Genomic DNA, 22,673 nt, shown 5'->3' on the forward strand with positions numbered 1-22,673 from the left:
TTTTGATCGTTAATAAATTTTTTTTTTTATTATTTATATTTAAATTGATAGCCTTTTTTTTGTTCTTGACATATTTATTATTCATTTAACGGAGTTAAAAATTAATGAAATAAATTATTATTATTATGTTTATTTATTTTTTTAAAATAAATTAAAAGAAATTATTTACGAATGAATAATACCGTGGAAGAAAGGGAGGGAGTGAGAGAGAGGGGGGGAAACGTGTCACATACCAAAAAAAATTGGCATTAAAAAAAAAAAAAACGATCAATGATGAATTGAATTAAGTGTAACCCACTCTACTGTTTTTATATTTGTCGTAATTATCTATTTAAATATCAAGAATTTTTCGTTTCGTTCGTTTGTTCGTTTGTTTGTTTGTAAATATTTTTATGACAACTTTTTGCAAAAAAAAAATAAATAAATAAAATTAACGGACGTTACACGATTATTTAAAATTTGGCAAATAAAAATTATTAGAAAAATAAAATACAAAAAAAAATTGATTAAAATCACTATAAAAAAAAAATTGATGGAGGGATTTCGAAATTTTTTTGTTTTTTTGGCAAAAGTAAACAAAATTATTGTTAACAAAAAAAAAAAAAATATTTGATTTAAAATTAATATTATCGATCGAATCGTACAAAAAAAAAAAAATTTATTCTGATGCCACTTTGTCATACCTAATTTTCCATTTTTTTTTTTTTTACTAGGGGAAATTTTGAAAATAAATCATTATTATTATTTAATCATAACGCGAAAATCGAATAATTAAAATTATAAAATATTTAAATAAATAAATTTAGTTTTGAATGCCAAATAGTTAATTAATTTGTTATGTTGGCAACAACTTTTTTTCAAAAAAAAAAAAAAAAATGCTAAATAAATTTTTTTGTTATAACTAATCTTTCAACGAAAACAAAACGAAAAGAAAATATTAATTTTTTTTTTAATAAAAGAGAAAAAAAAAAAAAAATCAAATATGTAAAACGATGATGTTGAATATGCATCGCACAATAAAAAAAAACGAACGGTCCGAACGGAGCAGGTACCCCAGAAAAAGGAAAGAAAGGAGAAAAAAAAAGATATTAAAGTGGAGGAATGGACGTATGGATGGATGGATGAATGTGTGAGTTGAATAAAGATGAAAAGGGTAGTAAAGTATTATTTCGCGGGGGGTGGGTGGTCGTGGCGAATTAACCGGGTGGATGATAAGGGATATATCAAAGTCTAAAAATCAAATGCTGTCGGTGGTGCTCCTGCTGGGGGGCGAGGGGTTTTGCAACTACCGCGCGGTTAAAGGAGGTAAATTTTTCTGTATGGGCCTTATATATATATATTCTTTCATTTTTCTACCATTATTTCACGCCGCAGGGATTCTCATTTTATTATACACACACACACACACATTAAAAAATTATTTCTTTGGTTTTTATAAATTTAATATAATTTCCCATTTCGTTAGGAGAAAAAAGAAAAAAAAAACAAAAGGATTCAATTAATCTCAAATATTAAAAGGAGAGTAAAGTGAATCCATCGTATAGGAAACGTGCGTATAAAAAAAAAGGAAAGGAAATTCTCTCTCTCTCTCTCTTTCTCCCTCTCCTCTCTTTTACTAGAATCAAAAGGTTTTTTTTTTTTTTTACCGGAAACAACCCAAGATTTTCAATACGAAAAAAAAAAAATATTAAAAAAAAAAAATTAATTAATACGAAAATTTAAATTAATTTTTTTTCTTTTTTTCCTTTCGTCGATCGCGCCTAAAATTAAAAAAACCCTTTTGAGAAAAAAAAAAAGCGATTTATGTCCGTTCGTAAAAGTAAAAAAAAAAAAAAAAGGAAAAACTGATTAGGCAACACGTGTAGGTATTTAAATCAAAGTCCTTTTTTTTTTTTATTATTTTTTATTTTTTATTTTTATTTCCAAGTCAGAATATAGAGAAATAAAGAGAATTATAATATTGGGGATGAAAGGGTTGCCCAAAGGGTTGAAGAAGGCTTCCTTTTTATGAAACCCTTCCGAATGTCGCGATATAACACCATTGAAACCTTCGGCCACGTATATTTTTTTATGACTCGTTTTTATTTCGCTTATGTTTAACTTATTACAAAACCCTTTGTGCGATGTGGCAAATTTTTTTTTTTTTTTTATAAAAAAAAAATTATATCTAATTTATTTATGTACGGATCTTTTGTTTTTTTTATTGTGTAGAAATATTTTAGTTTTTTATCATTATTTTTGAATTTACGCAACTCGGCAGGAATAACCCTCTCTTCCTTACGACAACACAACAGCGACAAAAAAAAAAAAAAAAAAAAAAAACAAATAAATAATAAAAACAATTTTTTTTGTTGTGGTTGTTGTTGTGTACGTACGTACGGTTAACAACGTTTTTCTGGGCGGCGTTTGTTTTCCTTTTTTTTTTTCTTTTTTTTTTATTGATCCAATAAAAATAAATTTAATTTTTATTCATATATTGTAAAGAATAAAAATTAAAAAAAAAAAAAAAAACCGTTTGAATTCATTTATAAACGCGATAAAACCTTTTTTTTCAACTAATGACTTGTTTCGTATAAGAAAACAAAAGTTCCTTACCTTTTTTTTATTCCAGGTTTTTTTTCGTCACGGATTCGTTACCCTCGTTTCCTTTCCAATGTTTTTTTTTTTTTTATTCTTCGGTTGTTCCAAAGCTAAAACGATACAATTTAATAAAATTAAAAAAATATATATGTATATATTTTGTTCTAATATAACACGAATCGAACAATGATTGTTTTGTTTTTGTTTTTGTCAACTTATTACAATTGAATATAAATAATGATAAAACTTTTATTTAAATAGCGTTGTATTTTAAATATATATACTTATGTATACATAATTTTTAATAATAATAATAATAATAATAATAATTGTTATTAATATTAAATTATCAAATCTGAATGGGGTGAGGGGAAAGTAATAATCAAAAGAAAAATGGGGGAAAAAAATTTTTTAACAAATCTATAAGTTTGGTTGTGTCTTTATTGCAGTGAATATGTATTTGATTTTAAACACGCAAACCGTATCAAAACAGAAAATCAGTTTTGATTTTTTCCAGAAGGAAAAAAAAAAGAGAAAAAAAATTGATAACAAGAAGGTAGAAAATGACGAAAGGGGAGGTTTTCGCCAACTTTTACCTTCACAGACGGCTGCACATTCGAATTGATATTGATTTTTTTTTTTTTTAATTTTTTGTCGCAGCTGGAAAAGAAGGAAGTTTACCACCGTTCGGTCGCGAAGGAGAAGGGCAAAATTTGACTGATGAAAGAATAGCCCACATATTATCCGAAGCGTCGCATATGATGGTTAAAAATTCAATGAGTTCCCACCACGAAGATCAAAATAGCCACGAAGAAGATTCTAAATCTCCAATGAATTGTTCATCACCAATGTCGACAAAAGAAAACAGTTTGTCCAGAAGACTTAAAAAGTATGAAAACGACGACATTCCGCAGGAAAAAGTCGTTAGAATATATCAAGAAGAACTAGCAAAATTAATGGGAAGAGGACCGGGTATGTAAAAATTGTGATAAATTAATTGTTTTATATATTATTTGTAAGTTTAAATGATTGGTTTTTTTTAAAGGAGGACCTCATCCTTTTCCGAGTTTATTATTTCCACATTTTTTCGGAGGACCCCCAGGATCAATGGACAGATCTCAGGAAGACATGCGAATGGCTTTAGATGCATATCATAGAGAACTAGCTAAGCTCAATACCTGTCCAAGTCCGGGACTTCCAAGTTTGTTAGCTCTTCAACAGCAAGCAATGCACCAAACTACTCCATCACAACAACAAAACGGTGGAGCCCAAGATTTGTCGTTACCAAAAGAAAGAAAATCCGAAACTCCTGGTCCACCTAGCACTCCAGGTTGGCTATAAAACCATTTTTTCACGAGTTATTTTTTATAAATAGAAAATTATCATTAATTTGATTTTCTTTTTTTTCTTTCTCTCTCTCTATAAGGATCGACTTCCGATCGTCCCGGTACGGCTCAAAGCCACAAAATGGTAAATGGAGTAGTCGAACCGTCGGAAAATGCAGAAAAAGATAGAGATCGAGACTTGCTGAAAAAAGAAGGTAACATCATGGAATCTGCTGTTGCAGAAGCTATGCGACATGCGGGATCAGCGTTTTCCCTAGTTCGTCCTAAGACTGAATCGGGTACAAACGCACATTCCTACTTTTTAATATTCAAAAATTAAATTTTTTTTTTTGTACGTAAATTAATAAAAATGAATAAAATTTAAAATTTCAGAATGGCAACAACCTTCGACCGGATCGACGGCATCTTCACCATTATCCAATTCGATTCTTCCTCCTGTACTAAACCCAACTGAAGATCTCGTTACATCATCTGCTGCGAGTCCACTACAGCGAATGGCATCCATTACAAACAGTTTAATATCGCAACCCACTATTCCCTCACATCACGCAACTAATCAAAGACCTCTTAAAGCCGTTCTTCCTCCTATAACGCAACAGCAATTCGACATGTTTAATAATTTGAACACAGAAGAAATTGTGAAGAGAGTGAGTGAAAACAATTTAAAGAAATAAATACAAATATGCGAAAAAAAAATTTTTTTAAATAATAATAATCATGACTTTAATTTTAGGTAAAGGAACAACTTAGCCAATATTCAATTAGCCAAAGATTATTTGGCGAATCCGTTTTGGGTTTATCTCAAGGGTCGGTTTCTGACCTTTTGGCTAGACCTAAATCTTGGCACATGCTTACTCAGGTAAAAAAAAAATCCGTTTAAATTTAAACATTTGCTTTTTTTTAAAGAACAAATTATAATAAGGCCTTGATTTATCTTTACAGAAAGGAAGAGAACCGTTTATACGAATGAAAATGTTTTTAGAAGATGAAAATGCCGTTCACAAGTTAGTTGCATCACAGTACAAAATATCACCTGAGAAATTAATGCGCACCGGAGGATACGGAGGAGCAACGAGTAAGAATTATTTAATGCCTTATTTTTTACTTAAAAAAAATAAAAACGGGAAAAAGCATTATTTAACCGATTGATTTTGTAAATAGTAAATCCTTCTCCGATACCACCAAAGCATCCATTGCCACCGACTTCAAAACACGGTGATCAATTAAGCAATATGGCTGCTAACATATTGCAAGCTCAGCAACAGCATCAGTTGGAACAAAGAGATAGAGAGCAAAGAGAAAGAGAGCGAAAAAATATTGAACGTGAGAGAGAAATAATGAGAGAAACAATATTGCCACCATCGTTGAACATCATTCCTCCTTCGAGTAATAGCATGTTAGGATCACCTCCTTCTCTGGGTGGTCTCATGGTAGCCAATGATCTCAAAAAAGGACTCGCACCCGCCTCAATGCCACCGCAGCCGCATCAGTTGACTAATATGCGAGCTTTGCATCAACATATCTCACCTAGTGTTTATGAAATGGCAGCTTTGACGCAGGACTTAGACACTCAAATCATTACCACTAAAATTAAAGAAGCTTTACTGGCTAATAATATTGGTCAAAAGGTAATGGCACATATTTTGTAAATGCAATTCGAATAATTTGTCGTTTTTACTATAAATAACAAATTAAATGGTCAAATTTTTGTTTGTAGATATTTGGCGAAGCAGTTTTAGGTTTATCGCAGGGATCAGTTAGTGAATTGTTGTCTAAACCAAAACCTTGGCACATGTTAAGTATAAAAGGTCGAGAACCTTTTATTCGGATGCAGCTGTGGTTGTCCGATGCACATAACATCGACCGACTTCAAGCTCTTAAAAACGAAAGGAGGGAATTGAATAAAAGACGTAGAAGTTCCGGTCACGGAGGTGATAATTCAAGTGACACGAGTAGCAACGACACTTCTGAATTTTATCACTCGGCAAGTCCGGGACCTGGACCACCTTCGGCGAAAAAGCAAAGAGTTTTGTTCAACGACGAACAAAAAGAAGCTTTACGCTTAGCTTTTGCGTTAGATTCATATCCAAATGTAGCTACTATAGAATTTTTAGCTAACGAATTAGGTTTATCTCCTAGAACAATCACAAACTGGTTTCACAATCATCGCATGAGACTAAAACAACAAGTCCCTCTTCCGCAAGAAACGAATCCCAGTGTACAGCGAGACCCACAACAACCGTTCGATCCCGTGCAATTTAGGGTTCTCTTAAACCAAAGACTTTTAGAAGTACAAAAAGAAAGGCTTGGTCTTGGTAGTGTGCCACTTCCCTACCCGCCGTATTTTGCTAACAATAATTTAGCTACATTAATTAGTAGAGGACTGATATCGCCGGAGTGCGAAAATATATTAGCAAATGTGGCCAAGGAACAGTTTGGTGGATTAGATTTAAGCATGAGTGGATTAAAAAGGGAACCTTACGACGATGAAGACATGGGAAGTGAATTAGGTAGTGAAGATTCAAATTTATCATCGGCTAGCATGAGAGACGTGAAAAAAGAAGAGGGAGACGACGTGGAAGAAGAAAGAACCACAGCATCAACCGGTCAGAATAGAAGTTCGAGACGAAAACCGGCAGCGCCTCAATGGGTAAATCCAGAATGGCAAGAAGAAAAAAAAAATTTGGAAAACGAAGTTATCATTAACGGTGTTTGCGTAATGCAAACGGATGAATTTTCAAGAGAAAAAGAAGAGGAAACGGTTCGAGTCGAACCAACTGCCGTGATGGACAGGTACGAACATTCGGACGAAAGTTCAGACGAGCAAAACAACGAAAGAGAGGCTGAAACGAATACCGTGGAAAACGCAGAAAAAGATCAATAAATAAATATTAAAAAAAATTAAACAAATCAAAAATTTTGATTAAATCAGGGAAACAATTTTGGGAGTTTGTCGGCTGCGCTTTTAATTAAAAACAAACGTGTTTGCTTCAAGTTTTTTTTTTTTTTTTTCTATCATTATTTTCGTATAAATTTTCCCAAATTTCACCCTTTTTCCAAAATAAAAAAAAAGGTTTCTTTTAGGCATCCTTGTCTTCCATTTAACTTTTTTTCCAAAACATTTTTTTTTAAAATTTCTTTTTTCCTCCTCCATTATCTAAATCTACCAAAAAAAAATTTGTCTTCCTTTATCCAAAATCAAAAAAAAAAAAAAAAAACACATTTTGATTCGCGATAAAAAAAAAAAAAACTTGAAAGCAAACAATATAAACAATTAAAGATAATAATAATAATAATAATTAACAAAAACAAACAAACAAACAAACAAATTTTTTGAATATTATATATAAGTATTAAGTGAAAGCAATCGTTTTTGCATTTCGTCTTTCTCATATCCATAAAATTATATATATAAACAAAAAATTTTAAAAAGTCTTGCCAAAAAAAAAAAAAAACATATAAACCTTTTATTCATCTTTATTATCATTATTATTATTATTTTAAATTATTAAATATTTAAAAAAAATTGCAAAAGTGCAAAATAAATGAATTAATTAAATATTAATATTAATAATAATAAGAATAATTTAATAAGTAAAATATAAAAAAATTCATTTTTTCATTTTCATTCGTAATTTGTATAAAAAATAATAATAATAATAATAATGGAAAATTTGTAAAGATGCAAAAAAAAAAAAAAAAAACAAATTTTTTAAAAAATGTACAAAATATTATTTAAAACAAACAAACAAAACAAAAACAAAAAATTATGTTTAATTTATGTTGTAATGTTACAAAAACAAAACAAAATTATTTTATTAATATTTTTTTCTTTTGTTTATATGCGTTTAATGATCACGTGATCTCACGAGGTAGACAATATGCTCACGTGATATACCGGATGTTCGATCAGGTTTAATCATGTTTCGACGGTTTAATACAAAAAAAAAAAAAAAAGAAATATTTTTGAAATCGTTTTTAGCAAAGGCATTACTTTATTACTATTTCCGCCATTTTTCAATAAATTAATGAAAACGTCGACAAAACGCCCATTATTTTAACGAAATTTAAAACAACGATTTGATAATAATGATAATAATTATTTTTAACGTTAATTGTTTTTTTTTCTTCTTTCATTCTTTTTAATTTATTTTTGTTCATTTTGTTTGTTTTTTTTTTCCTCCCCAACCGTTTTTCAATTAAATGTTATTAATTATAATATTAATAATAATAAATAAACTTTGTAATAAAAGCTTTCTATCAGGAATATATATAAATATATATATATATATATATATTATTAGGTAATATTAAAAATCATATAATAATAATAATAATAATAATAATAATAATAAATTTTTAATTCCTCTTTTATTGTTAGTATTTAGTATTCTGGTATTTAGACGTTTAAATAAATAAATAATTAAATTAATAAAAAGAGGAAGAATAAATTAAATAATTTCTCTTGTTTTTTTTTGTTTGTAATTTTGTTTTTTTTTTTTTTTGTAACCGGAAGTGAAAATATGGATATGTGCAATCACGTTAAAAAAAAAAAAATAAGAAAATTGTGAAAAGAAAAAAAGGGAAAAAGAAAAACATTTTCCATTATATATATTTATAAAAATTTGTATAAACAAGTGAAAAAGAAAAAAAAAATTGCTGAGTTCTACTATTGAAATCATTTTTGATTTATTATTATTATTATTAATGTTTTATTTATTATGGAATTGAATTCTCTCCGTTATTATTTTTTTAATTTTTTTCTTTTTTTTGTTTAACAAAAAGGTCTATCATACAAAAAAAAAAAAAAAAAAAAAAATTGTTCACATTATATTATATATATATATATATATTATGTTATATATATAATATGTACATATAATGTTTTAGTAATATTATTTAATAAATAAATAAATAAACAAAAAAAAAAAAGGAAAAAAAAAGTATAGTTTTATGATAAAATATGATTTTTTTTTGTTTTTCATTAAAAGTTATTAGAATTTTGTTAGCTTAATAGTATTATTATTATTATTATTCATTTGAGCTTTAAGTTCAAACTTAATTTAAGTTTCTTTTTTTTTTTTTTTAAATTATTTTAAGTAAGAATTGTTTTAATTATTATTATTATTATTATTATTGGAAGAAAGAAAGAAAGAAAAGAAAAGGAAAGAAAACAAGTTGCAATTTGAGAACTCTAAGTAATTTTTTTTTTTTTTAATAATATTTTCTCATTATTGAGAAGAATTGTTCAATTCTTCTGCTGCTACCACTACTACTACTACTACTACTACTACTATTATTATCATTGATTAATTTTTGATGAAGAAAAAAAAAGAAAAAAATTTGTCGTTTGTAGTTAAGTCTTGTACAAGATAAAAACATTAATATGTAAATGATGAGCATTTCTTATTTATTATTATTATTATTATTATTATTCATTTATGTATTATATTTATGTTGTAGCCAAGAAAATATAAAATGAGAAATATATAAACAGAAATTAATGAATATTTTTCTTCATTTTTTTAAACAAAATTTTAATTTATATTGTAGTGATATATCATTGATTTCTGTTGGATTAATTAAAAATTTTTACTTAAAATATATATTTATATATATATATAATAATAATTGAGCTGTTTAGTAAAAGCTATTTGTCTTGCTCATTACAAAAAATTTGAATTAGGAAAATTAAAAGAAAAAAAGAAGGAGAAACCATTTTTTTTTCTTTTCTTAATTTCTTATACATATATATATATAAATATCTTATAAAATAATGAAAAGGAAACGATTGAAAAGTGTAACGGGCATTAGTTTAATTTAAATTTTCACATATTAATAATTATAAATTGAAAATAAATGAAAATTTTATGTGATATTAATTAATATTAATATTAGTTTGCAATTAGCTTTGTTGATAATTTTTTTTATTCGTTTAATTTTTTGTCATTTTTTTTAAATAACAAATATTAAATATATATATATTATATATAGTATTACTCGAAATAATGTTTTCAACAACCTTACCTTTAAATTTCTTTTAAAAAAGTATTAAAAACCACTTAAAAAAAAAAAAAGAAACACAGAATAAAATAGACACTACACTTCACTACACTTCTAGAACGTTCGAAATTCTTAAACATTTTAAAAAACCGTTTGTTTGACAAAAAAAAAATTTACAAACTTTGTTTCAAAAGATTTTTTATTCTATGTGTACGCGGTAAGTTATTTATAAAATGTCTCTGGGTGTAAACAAAAACAGGTTAACGCATACGATTTTTTATTTACATTTTAATTTAATATGTTCTATTGTTTTAGTTTTGCTAAACCGATGGATTTATGTAAATATCGGTTTTCCAAATTTGACTTTGACGTTATTGCATTTTATTACCACGTTTATTGGACTAAATATTTGTGAACGTTTTAATTTGTTTCAAGTGAAAACAGTTCCTCTGAAAGATATTTGTTTATTATCTGTTACCTTTTGCGGTTTTGTTATTTTTACAAATTTATCACTACAATTTAACACAGTGGGTACTTATCAATTAGCCAAAGTCGTCACGACACCCGTCGTTGTTTTTCTCCAAAAGATTTTTTATAAAAAAGATATAAGTTTTAAAATAAAATGCACGTTAATTCCCATAATTGTCGGAGTTGTGATGAACTTTTATTATGATATTAAATTCAATTATATCGGAACGTTATGTGCTACGTTAGGAGTGTTAATTACTTCTTCATATCAAATTGTATGTTTATTTTTTTTTGTATTTAGTTCATTGTATATTTTTTTTTTGTAATTGATGATTTTTCATTTTAGTTAGTTAGTTCAAAACAACATGAATTGCAAATGAATCCAATGCAGTTACTGTACTATCAAACCCCAGTTTCATCACTCATGTTACTACCAATTGTAATTTATTTCGAACCTCTTACTGATACAATTTTTAGAACTTTTAATAGTTTAGAAGTAATCATAGTCTGCATGTCTTGCATTGTGGCACTTTTTGTAAATATATCAATTTATTGGATAATCGGTAAAACTAGTCCATTGACTTACAATATATTTGGACATTTAAAATTTTGCTTAACTGCGCTTGGAGGATTTTTGATTTTTAATGAACCAATGTCATTCATGCAATGCGTCGGAGTCATATTAACACTTTCTGGAGTTACATTTTATGCTCATTTCAAGGTTTGATTCTGCAAAAAAATAAAATAAAATAAATATAGTTATTTATTTTAATATTTGTTTCATGTTTTACAGTTTAAAGAGAATGTACATAATCAAAAATCATCATTAGAAGAAGGATGAAAATTAATTTTTTTTCGTACCGATTTTTAAGAATGTTTCCCAAAGTAAAAACTATTTTTTTAAATTGTGATTCCAACCAAGAAAAAAAAAAAAGGGGTATTATTCAAAAATAAAATAAATTTTAATATTACAAATGGAATTGAAATTTTTAATTAATTTATTTTTATTAAATTAAGGATTACAAAATAAATTTAAAAAATATAAGATGTGTGATAATAAAATATTTTTAAAGACTTTACGTAATCGTTTTTTTTTTTTTATATTCATCATATAAATTAACCATTTAATCACTAACACATTTTTTTTAATCTGGAAAAAAATAAAAAGCAAATAATAAAAGTTACATGGAATATTTTTAACAAAAAATATAATGCAAGATATTCTCACATAAAGTAGAAACAGTTGTTGTCACCTTAATAAGTAACGGTTTTATTATACGTTACACATAATTGTTTATTAAATAAAATTTTGAAAAAAAAAAAAAAAAATTAAAATTAACTGGCTCCATTTAGTATTATATAATTTAATAAAAAATTTAAGTTTTTTTTTTTTTTTTTTTTCAATTACTTGCATTTCATCGATATAAATAATTTTTTTTTTTACACAACACGCCTCACTTCGAAATATCTTTTTAAATAGTAAACTTGACCCAATGTCATTGTAACAAGGACTACGGCTTCGAAAAATGACCATAATACTACTCTGAAATTTGTTGATTCATTAATATCTCTGTGAATTCTATCTCTCACATGCATGTATTCTTGTTGATGTTTAACACTTGTAAGTCTTGCAGAAAGTGTTTTAATCATTTCATCCAATTTATTATGATGGGCTTCAAAAAAAAAAAAAAAAAAATTTTATTTTAACTTAATTATGAAAATTGAGTCATTGCATAAGGAAATTACTATTGTAAAAGTAATTTTTTCATATAAAAATGTTTTAATTGAATAAATAGGGTAACTTTTGATTGAAATGCAATTTAAAGAATCAGCATAAAAATTATTGTATTAAATTTAATTTATAAAATTGTTTTTATTATTACCTTCAGACTGCTCGGTGCTTGACGGCTCTTCTATTTCCATGTTAAACATAACAATTTTTGGAGTCATTGTAGACATTTTATTGCTGAAACAATAGGTATAAATACCTTCCTTGTTTGCAGCAAATGTGTATTTTCCAGTACTTTCTCTTTCCCCTTGATAAATTATTGTTCCATCAGGTCCAATAATTTTAACATCAATGTCTAAAAATCCACCTTCGGCTATTTCAAAAGTTAGACCTAAATTAAGTAGAAAGTATGGCATAAGGAAATAATTAACAAATTTTAAAAAACCAATCAAAAGATATGTAATTGTAACAATAAACGTAGAGTGATTATAATATATTAATAATAATATTATAACCTCAAAAAGAATTATTAGAACGCTTTAATATAAAATTAACTACCGACCCATTTTTGTGCCGGCTGGAACTTTATCAAAAAAACATTCCTCAGCATGGGCGTCTACCGTTATGAAATATCCCAAACTTGTTTTTACACATGATAAAATAAATAATAAGAAATATATAGACATTTTTTACTTCATTTATTCATTCACTTCCACGTAACTTCTACCGTTGCTTCAAATTATATATATATTTATTTTGAAACAACTTTGCTTCTAAATATTTTGCTATCCGTCAAAGGTACCGAAGATTTTTAGAAATAAAATGGCCGCCAAATCGGGTATTTTGAATGAATTATTTACTAATGTTTTACGCGTGAGTTTTACCGGTAAGCTATTGATAATTTGCTGAAAAAAAAAAAAAAAAAACAATTTTTTTCTTTAAAAGTCACATTAATAAAATGTTATCTTATAGTTAGTAGTCGTAACTACAATCGTAATGTCCGTCACGTAGCCGCTTCTCTCAAAAAACGAAAAGATTTATATTTGAGGCAATTGACGGTACAAGAAAAAAATGAATTAAATAGAAGATCTAATTATTTGGAATGGAACTACAGTGCAGAGGTATTTGCTTTTGGAAAACGATTGAAAGAAAATTTTACACCGGAACTTTTAGTTCGAGCATTTACACACAGGTACCAAACCGATTTCGTTTAAAACTTTTCTTAATGTATTTTTTTGTGAAGTACATTCATTTCATTTACTTTTATATAATTTTTTTTTTTTTTGAGGTCTTATGTGAGTGAACAAGAAACAAAATTACAAGAAGTTGGAGTTAGTAATGTAGATATTTCGATGAAATCAAATGAAGAACTTGTTTCAAAGGGGGAAAAAATAATATCTGACTTTGTTCCCAAATTTGTATCATATTTTTATCCCAGATTTCCAATGGAGGGAATTCAAAGCATACATGATTACTTGTTGAGTAATGACGTTTTAGGACATGTTTCAAAAAATCTCGGTACAACAGATTTAATATTATCTGCTGAATATCCTGTCGAAACGGAAACTTATTCTACGACTCTTAAAGCCATAATTGGAGCATTGTATGAGTGTTCAGGTTTAAATAGAGCAAATTTATTTGTTAGAGATTTTATAATTACACAACTTGAAGGAAAAGATATTCATGAATTTTTACAAATAAAAGATCCATTAAAAATTGTTAATGAAATATTAAACAGAGACAATAGAGAACCCTGCGAACCTAGAATTATATGTAAGTCAGGTGTCAACACAATATTGGCTAATTATCATGTTGGATTATATTCAAACAAAGAACTAGTCGGTCATTGTGAGTATTAAATACCATTAAAAATAATTTTTTCAAGGCAACACATTAAAAAAAATTTATGTTCAACTGACAGGTTCTGGTGAAACAATTGACACAGCCATTGAAATGGCTGCATCAGATGCACTAAGAAGATTTTTCCATACGACACTATCACAAACTCCGATTTCGTACAAATTAGACAAAGTTCCAGAAACTGTCAATAATTTAAGTCTTGATGAATGGCATTTGGGAGCTTTTGAAAATTCACAAACAATAAATAATATATCAAAAGTTTCAGAAATTAATTAAAAAAAAATATTAAATAAGTTATTAGATTTAAAATTTTAAAAAAATTTTTTTACATAAATTATTTTAACTTGATTACTAACATACTCTCGAGTTTTTTTATTTTTGTAGGTCACAATTACACTTAATCGGATAAAATTAGGAATAAAAAAAAATAATAATAATAATAATAATTTCAAATTAACAAGATAAATTACTTTTATATATTTGTCTATAGAAAGTCATTAATAAAGCTGTAAAATTTTTAACTCTGCCACTGTATAATATTGATTCCATGGAGAGAGAGAGAGAGAGAGAAAAAAAACTGTAAAAATTGTTTTTTTTTTCTCTCTTTTAAATAAGGTTAAATTCTCCATAACGAATCATATTTACCTTGGAATTCTTTTCTTACATTAAGAAAAAAAAAAAAATAATAATAATAATAATAATAAAATGCAAGAATTTTTTTTAAATTTTATTGCAGGTTGCACATTTTTTTTAAATCTGATTCGACGTCTTCATCGATATTTTCCGTATCTGGAATTTTACCCGCAACGCTAGGCATGTAATTTTCGTGACTAAGCCCTTTAAAATAAAAATTTTTTTTTTTTTTTTTTGGATTCCTTAACAAAAGTCGGGTTTTTTTGGGGGATGGGGTGGGGTGGGGGGGGGGGGGAAGGCGAAGTATATAAATCCTTACCTTGCCTCTCGTAAAAAAGCATGTAAGCCGATGAAAGATCCATTTGAGATTGATTTACTTGTTTGCAGCTTGAATCGTTGTAACAATACCAAATTCCCCGTGGATTGCACGCGTAACTTACATAATGTCCTCCTCCCAGCATTCCCGAATGGCACTGAAATGACATTTTGAAGTTTTTGTTTATTTCCATCCTTTTAAAAAAAAAAAAAAAAAAAAAAGGAAAAGGAAACAAAAGGGAAAAAGTGAAACTCACGACAACGGAATATAAATTGTACTTGAGATCGAATGGATCAGCTCCGTGGTTCAAACGGTGCTGATGAAAATCCTGTAGGGATGAATCTTCCACCGGAGTCGTTATCAAACTAGTCGATTCTAATCTATCCCTTTTTGTTATCTTTGGTATATTATTTAGCACCGAATCCGAATGATCGTAATTACAATTATCGTCCGTTTTGATGACGTCGACGGTATTGCATTTGTAATTTTCAATATTCGTTTTTCGATTGTTGAGCTTATCCGTGATTTCCCAATGCCGAAGAACCGTTTCTTTGGGTACCGAAGCCAAATACATGGTGGGATCGAAACCCTTCACGGGAAACTCGACTACTTTTTGTGACTTTATCCATTTCTCGTTTACGTATTGAAATCTCTTCAAGTGTACAATCTATTAAAAAAGAAAAACAAACAATAACCGGGAATAAAATCTTCAGCTTTATATAGATTTGGTAGTTGTCACTCACGAGGATGGGTGGTAGTCTCCATATTTGAAGTTTTTTCGTCGCGATTTCGTGAGATTTACATTTCGAACAATAAACTTTTTCATCCTCGGACAAAGTTTCCTCTCTCGTGAAAGCTTCCAGACAATGATTTAAACTAATCGGCTCCGACATTTGGTGTCGCGTTCTCGCGACGCTTTCATGCTCTATGACAATCTACAAGAGACCAAAAAAATTTTTTTTTTTTTTTTTTTTTTTGTTGAAATTTTCACTTTCGAATTCGATTCGATTGAAGAATAATGAATGATAAACTTTCCTTACTTTTTCTAAACACGTTTGATATCTTAAATGAAGAGCTGTCGGATCCCAGTCTATAGCTAAATAAGAAGTATTATGCAAGAATTCAGATAAAGAACACTGTATTCGACACCCTCTACAAAAACGATACCAAGGACATATCGAACATACCAGTCCGTCGGGTGAAACGGCTTTTAACGTGAATGGAAATTCGTAACCTAAACTGTCGTCACTTCAAACAATGGAGGAAAATATTAAAAAAAGTTTGTCGAGTCACGTCCGCGAATGTCGAAAATGTTTCGAGAAAAATTATTTTTTACCAATCAGTTGCGTGATTAACAGTTTCTCCGGGTGGTAAGGGAGACACGAGTCGTGCAACCTGAGTCCAAACCGACTGATATAAATCCTGATGAGTAACTGATTCACCGCATGGCACAATAACAGGCAAACCGAAAAGACTAGGTTTCGTTTTTGACGATGATAAAAAATACGTTTCTTGTCGCATCTAAAATGCAGAAGAAAAAAAAAAAAAAAAAAGACATCAATCGTTACAATTCGTAAACAAGGTAAGTAAAAACGAAAAAAAATTTTCAGGCGGAAGAGTAAAAAAATTTTATGTTCAATCGTTTTTCACCATTTTCCTATGTACAGCAACGATAAAGCCAACCGTGGTCGTGTCACTCAGATTGGCCAAACTTCCACTCGAAGAACTATGAGCGCTATTATGCGGAACGCAACCTTCGACGAGACCGAATTGATGATGATGAGGTTCTAAACTACCCATCGACGAAGACACGGATGATAGCAAACTCGTGTTTTGAGGACTACCATATGACTAAAATTAAAAATAACAAAAAAGAGATTTCTTGTGATGTACGAATGAAAATGCGCTGCGATTATATTTTAAAGCGTCTATCAAACATAGAATAAATAAATATTCGAAGGCTACGCAACAACCATCGAAGAACCAACTTTTTTTGTCATCTGTCTGATTGTGTTTGCTACGTAAGGTAGTAATGGATTTCAAGAGAGATTTTCTCTCTCTCTCTCTCTCTCTCTATGAATAATCATCATGCGATATTTACCTCTTAAATAATTGAAGACTTCACAAAACGAGCACAACAATCAAAAGACAAACTAAAAGTTTTTACCTTTTTGAAACAAAAGAAAGCAGGCATGCAGTGAAGTAGTCTTACCTCGGAGGAATCAACTTCACTGCTAGCATCCCCGGCGTTATTTACATTTTTCCCCCACGGATTGACAACTGAATTTTCTAATTCGACGATGGAAAATGGATGAAATTTAAAAAAAAAAAAAAATAGGGAGTAATCATTATTAGTCAATCATTAAAAATATTAAAGTGTGATAATAAATAAAAAAAAGTAAAAACAAACCTAAGTTAATATTACTCGAGTTCATGGGGTTAATTGCTCTTTGTATGGCCGTAAATGCAGATCCTTCTCTCTCTTTTTCGTTCGTCAATTTAACCGATGATAATGATAGTTTTTCGTCATCCATGTTGTTCATGTTAAATGAATGAGGTAATTCGTAAGCGTAAAGAAACCCTCCTTGAGTTCCCTTGAATCTTTGATCATCTAAATATACATGCTGTCAAGTAAAAGAAAAAAAAAAAACGTTACGCATTTCAAAGAGAGAGAGAGAGACCAAAGAAGATAAATACGATTTTTAACCTTGATGAGAGCGTTTTGAACTTCGGCTAATTTAATCAAATGAGAAGGAATTCCGCATAAATTTGAAAGTTCCGTTTTTAATGCCCCATATTTTTCGTCGTTGTTTATGCGTACTCCATATTTAACAGGAACGGATCCGTCCAATTTGATAACTGACAGAAAAGAAAAATTATTTTAATAATTACCATTAAGTTTATTATTTATTAAGAATGTCAAAGGTGACTTGTGACTTATTTACCCGTGACCGAAAAATGCAGGTAACTTTCCATTGGTAAAGGTAATGATAAATAATTAAATGGATCGAATCGAACGCTTTCGTGTGAACACATATTGCAAGTAACCTTTGATTTCAACTGTCCGTGAAATAAATCAACAATTATTGATTTGTTTCGTAATATGTGATTTTCCCAGGCCTGGAAAAAGTACAAAATATACAAACATTGGTAAACCAATCAATATACATATTTACTTCCTTTCTTCTTTTTTCTCCTTTAGTAAGAGCATTCACCTCTTGTGCGACTATCACATCCGGTCTCCCGTCACTGTCTTTCAATTCGACGTAGGGCTTATCATGAACTCTGTTTAAATCTTCATGTAAACCGTCCAGAAGGAATGCTAAGAGTTCTTGGGAATCATGTTGTTGGAATCCGTTGAATCTGGGCGCGTATTTACCGATTGTCCACTATCAAAACAAATGTTATGTGTTCATTTTATCTTATGTATTGCGTTTAAAATGATTTAGAAATCTCACCCTTAATTTAAGAGGAGCTATCGTTCTGTTGCTACCACTCCAAATGTTATCAATGAGATCTGCATAACGCAAAGCAATGTGGCCTTTCATTCCAAGAGGATTATTTCTGTTTAATTCGTATAAATGCATTTTTGATGTGAAATATTGTGTGAGTACCTGAGTGTTGCTCACGCACTGCAACGCGGCATTCATGAAACAAGTATTTCCTAAATTGTTCAAACCGGTGGCTCCCTTTTCCAGAGCAGCTTCGGTTTATAAAATGTAAAAAAAAAAAAAATTGGTTTTTGATGATTTCCTTTTTTTTTCGAAACGTATGAATAGCGTAAAAATAAAAAATATACACAATTCACCTTGTCTCTTATCGTTTGACGTGTTAGAGGCAATCGAACTGAGTTCCTCCGGCCAAGTAAGATCTTTATTTCTTATTTCAATTAATATTTGATCTTCATCTAAAATACCGAGTTCATCTAATGTCGAATCTTCTTCTTCTAAAATGAACATGTTGCTCTAATAATAAAGAAATAAAATATTACTTAACACAAAAAAAAAAAAAAACACGAGCGGAGTGACACTGATAATGATAATAATAATTTTCTTTTAATTAATACCTCATCTCTGTAAAGCCACAATCTCATGTCTTCGAATCTTATCCTTAACTTATTACACAGATACTGATAGACTTGTTTAAGCGTTGCCATTTTGCTAAAGGCACCAACATATGCTAAATACCTCCGAGAAGTCGCTGTTAAATTTGTGACATAAGCGTATCCTGCATTTCCTTAACAAAATAAATGTTAACAAAAAAAAAAAAAAAATAATGATAATAATAATTATAAGTAATGCGATCGAACGTGTATCATTTTCTTATACGTTACCTATGGCGGATGCTCCATATCCTCCGACCATTCCACTCCAATTATTTATTTGTTGCCTGTTATTTTGCGTGGCATGTTTCAAAAACCTTATATTTATCGGATAAAGCTCTAAATCAGGTTGTGCACTATTGGTGGGCATTATAACCTAAATGAAAAAATAATAATGATAATTAATTTTTTGTTAAATTTATTTTTTAAAAAATATCCTCGTTGAATTTTTCATTTTTTACCTGCCGAGGTAAACTGGGTTCTCCACCGTACCAAAGTGTTAAAGCCGTCCATAAACTTTGTGAAACCAACTGAAAATCTCCATTGTTTTGATTCAAACATAAATTTTTCCTTAATTTACCTCCTTCACCCGTCAAAGATGGCACCTTGTAAGCCGGCGATTGTATTAAGTTAGAATTATTGATGGGTCCGGGCCTGGGAAATTTTATATTGACAATTTGCTTCTGTTCTAATTTAGGACTATGATTAGGACTAAAATCAACAAAAAAATTATTATTATTACCACTAGTTGTAAAGGAAGAGGTATGCAAAGCAAACATGGTTTCTCCTTACCCTAACCCAGCACTGGTATTAATTTTAATTGAAGAATTCATATTTTTGGGATAGCCGTTTATTTCACAATTAATATCAGGAGGTCCTGGTCCCCCTTCATGTTGTATATACATTTGCCATTGTTTCCACCAAGTCATATCTATTAAATACCAAAATTGACCTACTTCTAATCCTCTCTTTTCCTGTTCTCTTTTTAACCACTGCATAACAATTTCACCTTCTTCAACAGGATTAGAAGGCCTGAGAGCAAATATAACGTGACACATCTAAAAATTTTAAAAAAATTTTTAATACACACAGACATGAATTTCAAATTAAAATTATACTTTTTGTAAATTTACCTGAAATAATAAATCTGTGAATGCTTTAGAAGCTTCACTTTTTAATGCCCAAATGGGATATTCTTCCTGTGCCATACCTAATTTTGAATCATTTACGGAATTCAATATATCATTGAGTAAATACTTTTTCATTTCGTTTGTTATTTCTTTTTCTTTTAAACTAAGAAATATATCCACCATGTGTTCCATTTCTTTAGAATTTAAATACCCGTCTCTGTCTACATCGAAAACCTTAAAGCAAACTTTAAAAACAAAATATTTATGTTAAATTTAAAACATTTGAAATTTCCTAAATTTATTTCCACCACTTTTTAGTGTAAGACTCGACTTAACTCAGAATCGATACCTCATTTAAAAACATAAATGCTAAAAAACATATTAAGACTCGATATTGAATTGTTTTTTTTTGGTATACTTTATACATAATAATAAAACAATAAAGTTATAATATTGGAAGAATTTAACAAAAGTAATTTACATTACTGTACTAAATAATTTGCAATGTTCTTTTTTTATCATTTACATAATTACAATTTCTAAAAGCAAACTTAATTCTTTTTCTTAACGCAACTACATTTAATAAAATCAACAAAGAAAATTTATAAATATTTTACGATTTATATCATGAGAGTCTTACACTTAATAAGCGAAGAAAAATATTTCAAAAATACATATATTTCATGAAAATATTAAAAAATTTCATTTTTTTTTTTTTTTTTTTTACAAAAATTATTAAAATAATATCTACATTTAAGCCTTTCTGCTACTGGGCCCCTACAAGCTGCAGATACTCCACAGGCCATTTCTTTAAAATCTATGTGTGTGTCTTGATTTTCATCGAATGCATTAAACAATCCATTGCACACTGACACTGGCAAAGTAGGCACTAACAATGATGTGATGGTTTCCAAATCTAATTTACCATTTCTAGATGAATTTTTTAAAGACCAGTACCTTTTTTCTAATTCTATCATTTCATACTCTTCCACTAAAAAAGAAAAAAAACATTTAATAATGTTTTCTACATAATAACTTTAGATAATCTTATTTTTACTTATTATTAATTTTTTCGGTTTATTTTAAAAAATACTTACAATGTGTAACACCACATAAAGTTTGATAAAATGTAGGCGTTTCTAAATCATTACTTAAAGAAATATTAAATGGTTCGACTAACAACCATTTACTCAAACAAAATGCATCAGGATGTGCCACTAGCCATTCTCTGAAGTTTTCAAAACTAACAGAATCTTTCTGCAAATTAACAAAAACAAAAAACAAAAACATTTCAACATTACAGAAAAAAAAAAAAAAGAGATTATAAACAAAACAATCTTACCTCATTAAAAAGATTTGATATCTGATCAGATAAAAATCCATTTTCACTGCCTTGAATAATTTTTAAAAAATTCTCCTTGACAATAGCCCTGCCATTGTCACATGCATATAATCCAAACAAAACTAAATAAAGAAAACAATGAATTTAAAAAATAAAACATTAACTATAATTAATATAATTTTTTTTTAATAAAAAATAAAAATTTTTAAATAATACATAATTGTCATTATTAAATATTTATTTTTCTAATCGATAAGTAAATAAATTGAAAAAAAATTAACTTACATTTAATTTTTTCTTCTTGAGTACCTCTAGTAAGTAAAATTAGTCCACAAATTAAATCTTTGAATGATATTCCCTTTGATGTACCTCCCCATGAACTGTACAATACCTAATAATATTAAATGTAATGTGAAAAAAAAAAAAAAAACAAATAATTACTAATTGTACTGCCATTTAATAAAACCATTAAAAATTAACAATCACATTTTCAATTGATAAAATACCAAGATAATTAAAAATTTCAATGACAGTATTAATAAACAAGTATAATGATATAAAAAAAAAATATATGTATACATAAGAAAAATCATTGGGACAAAAAAAAAAATTTATTCAATTAATATCATGGCATTAAAATGGACAACATGAATATTAAACAGCCTAGTAATAAAAAAAACAATAATAATTTTGCTTGTTATTCGGTAATTAACATAAACCCACGTTCAATGTTTTTGTTTGAAATTAAAAAAAAAAAAAAAAAAAAAATAGATTACCTCAGCAATAGGAGTTGGAATTTCATCACCTAAAACTTCTTTTAAAAATCCAGATTTAGATACGTATCCATTACCCGCAGAGGCTTTTTTAAATGCTTCCCTTAATCTTTTTAATTCAGAATCACTGACTGTTGTTGTAATGATAAAAAAATTACAAAATGAAATTAATAATAATAATAATAATAATACTAAGTGAAAATAACACTGGTGAATCAATTAACAATCAATTATTATTTATACATTTAATTAATTACCCCTTTTAATGGCATCTTCATAAGATAAACACGTTTGTTTTGAATCTTTTACTCCTATTTTTAACCAAGAAAACATTTTTTATAAAACTTTTGACGGCTAACAAAAACATATTACATAATAATTAAGCGAATTC

General features: G+C 28.3%; 5 protein-coding genes across 5 annotated transcripts; 3 read left to right on the forward strand and 2 right to left on the reverse strand.

The window, feature by feature from the left end:
* Window positions 1–3,034: 3,034 nt before the first annotated feature.
* Window positions 3,035–6,810, forward strand: Phum_PHUM322030 (uncharacterized protein; the record flags this gene model as incomplete). Its single annotated transcript, XM_002427437.1, has 9 exons — window positions 3,035–3,158; window positions 3,241–3,552; window positions 3,626–3,910; window positions 4,007–4,204; window positions 4,299–4,573; window positions 4,660–4,785; window positions 4,869–5,001; window positions 5,088–5,554; window positions 5,644–6,810. The coding sequence occupies 9 exons, from the start codon at window positions 3,035–3,037 to the stop codon at window positions 6,808–6,810; spliced, it is 3,087 nt and encodes a 1,028-aa protein (XP_002427482.1).
* A 3,352-nt stretch (window positions 6,811–10,162) lies between these two features.
* On the forward strand, window positions 10,163–11,124 carry Phum_PHUM322040 (GDP-mannose transporter, putative; the record flags this gene model as incomplete). Its single annotated transcript, XM_002427438.1, has 2 exons — window positions 10,163–10,672; window positions 10,744–11,124. The coding sequence occupies 2 exons, from the start codon at window positions 10,163–10,165 to the stop codon at window positions 11,122–11,124; spliced, it is 891 nt and encodes a 296-aa protein (XP_002427483.1).
* A 713-nt stretch (window positions 11,125–11,837) lies between these two features.
* Phum_PHUM322050 (transmembrane emp24 domain-containing protein 2 precursor, putative) lies at window positions 11,838–12,815 on the reverse strand (the record flags this gene model as incomplete). The annotated part of the gene is made up of 3 exons (XM_002427439.1): window positions 12,689–12,815; window positions 12,281–12,517; window positions 11,838–12,070 (listed from the first exon to the last, which is right to left on the reverse strand). The coding sequence occupies exons 1-3, from the start codon at window positions 12,810–12,812 to the stop codon at window positions 11,838–11,840; spliced, it is 594 nt and encodes a 197-aa protein (XP_002427484.1). The 5' UTR covers window positions 12,813–12,815.
* A 133-nt stretch (window positions 12,816–12,948) lies between these two features.
* Phum_PHUM322060 (mitochondrial 50S ribosomal protein L44, putative) lies at window positions 12,949–14,262 on the forward strand (the record flags this gene model as incomplete). The annotated part of the gene is made up of 4 exons (XM_002427440.1): window positions 12,949–13,012; window positions 13,072–13,318; window positions 13,415–13,974; window positions 14,048–14,262. 4 exons carry the CDS (start codon window positions 12,949–12,951, stop codon window positions 14,260–14,262), a joined length of 1,086 nt encoding a protein of 361 aa, XP_002427485.1.
* Window positions 14,263–14,713: 451 nt separating this feature from the next.
* Phum_PHUM322070 (ubiquitin carboxyl-terminal hydrolase, putative) lies at window positions 14,714–22,615 on the reverse strand (the record flags this gene model as incomplete). The annotated part of the gene is given in 26 exon segments (XM_002427441.1): window positions 14,714–14,823; window positions 14,939–15,092; window positions 15,192–15,602; window positions 15,679–15,870; window positions 15,976–16,183; window positions 16,272–16,456; window positions 16,586–16,786; window positions 16,829–16,939; window positions 17,103–17,224; window positions 17,346–17,559; window positions 17,643–17,794; window positions 17,881–18,055; window positions 18,151–18,324; window positions 18,394–18,638; window positions 18,735–18,900; window positions 19,002–19,171; window positions 19,269–19,413; window positions 19,499–19,824; window positions 19,843–20,095; window positions 20,171–20,412; window positions 20,919–21,158; window positions 21,265–21,424; window positions 21,510–21,597; window positions 21,791–21,900; window positions 22,286–22,413; window positions 22,540–22,615. 26 exon segments carry the CDS (start codon window positions 22,613–22,615, stop codon window positions 14,714–14,716), a joined length of 4,758 nt encoding a protein of 1,585 aa, XP_002427486.1.
* Between the last annotated feature and the right edge of the window lie 58 nt (window positions 22,616–22,673).

This window comes from Pediculus humanus, genomic scaffold, assembly GCF_000006295.1.
Source record: "Pediculus humanus corporis 1103172107733 genomic scaffold, whole genome shotgun sequence".
Taxonomy (NCBI): Eukaryota; Metazoa; Arthropoda; class Insecta; order Psocodea; family Pediculidae; genus Pediculus; species Pediculus humanus.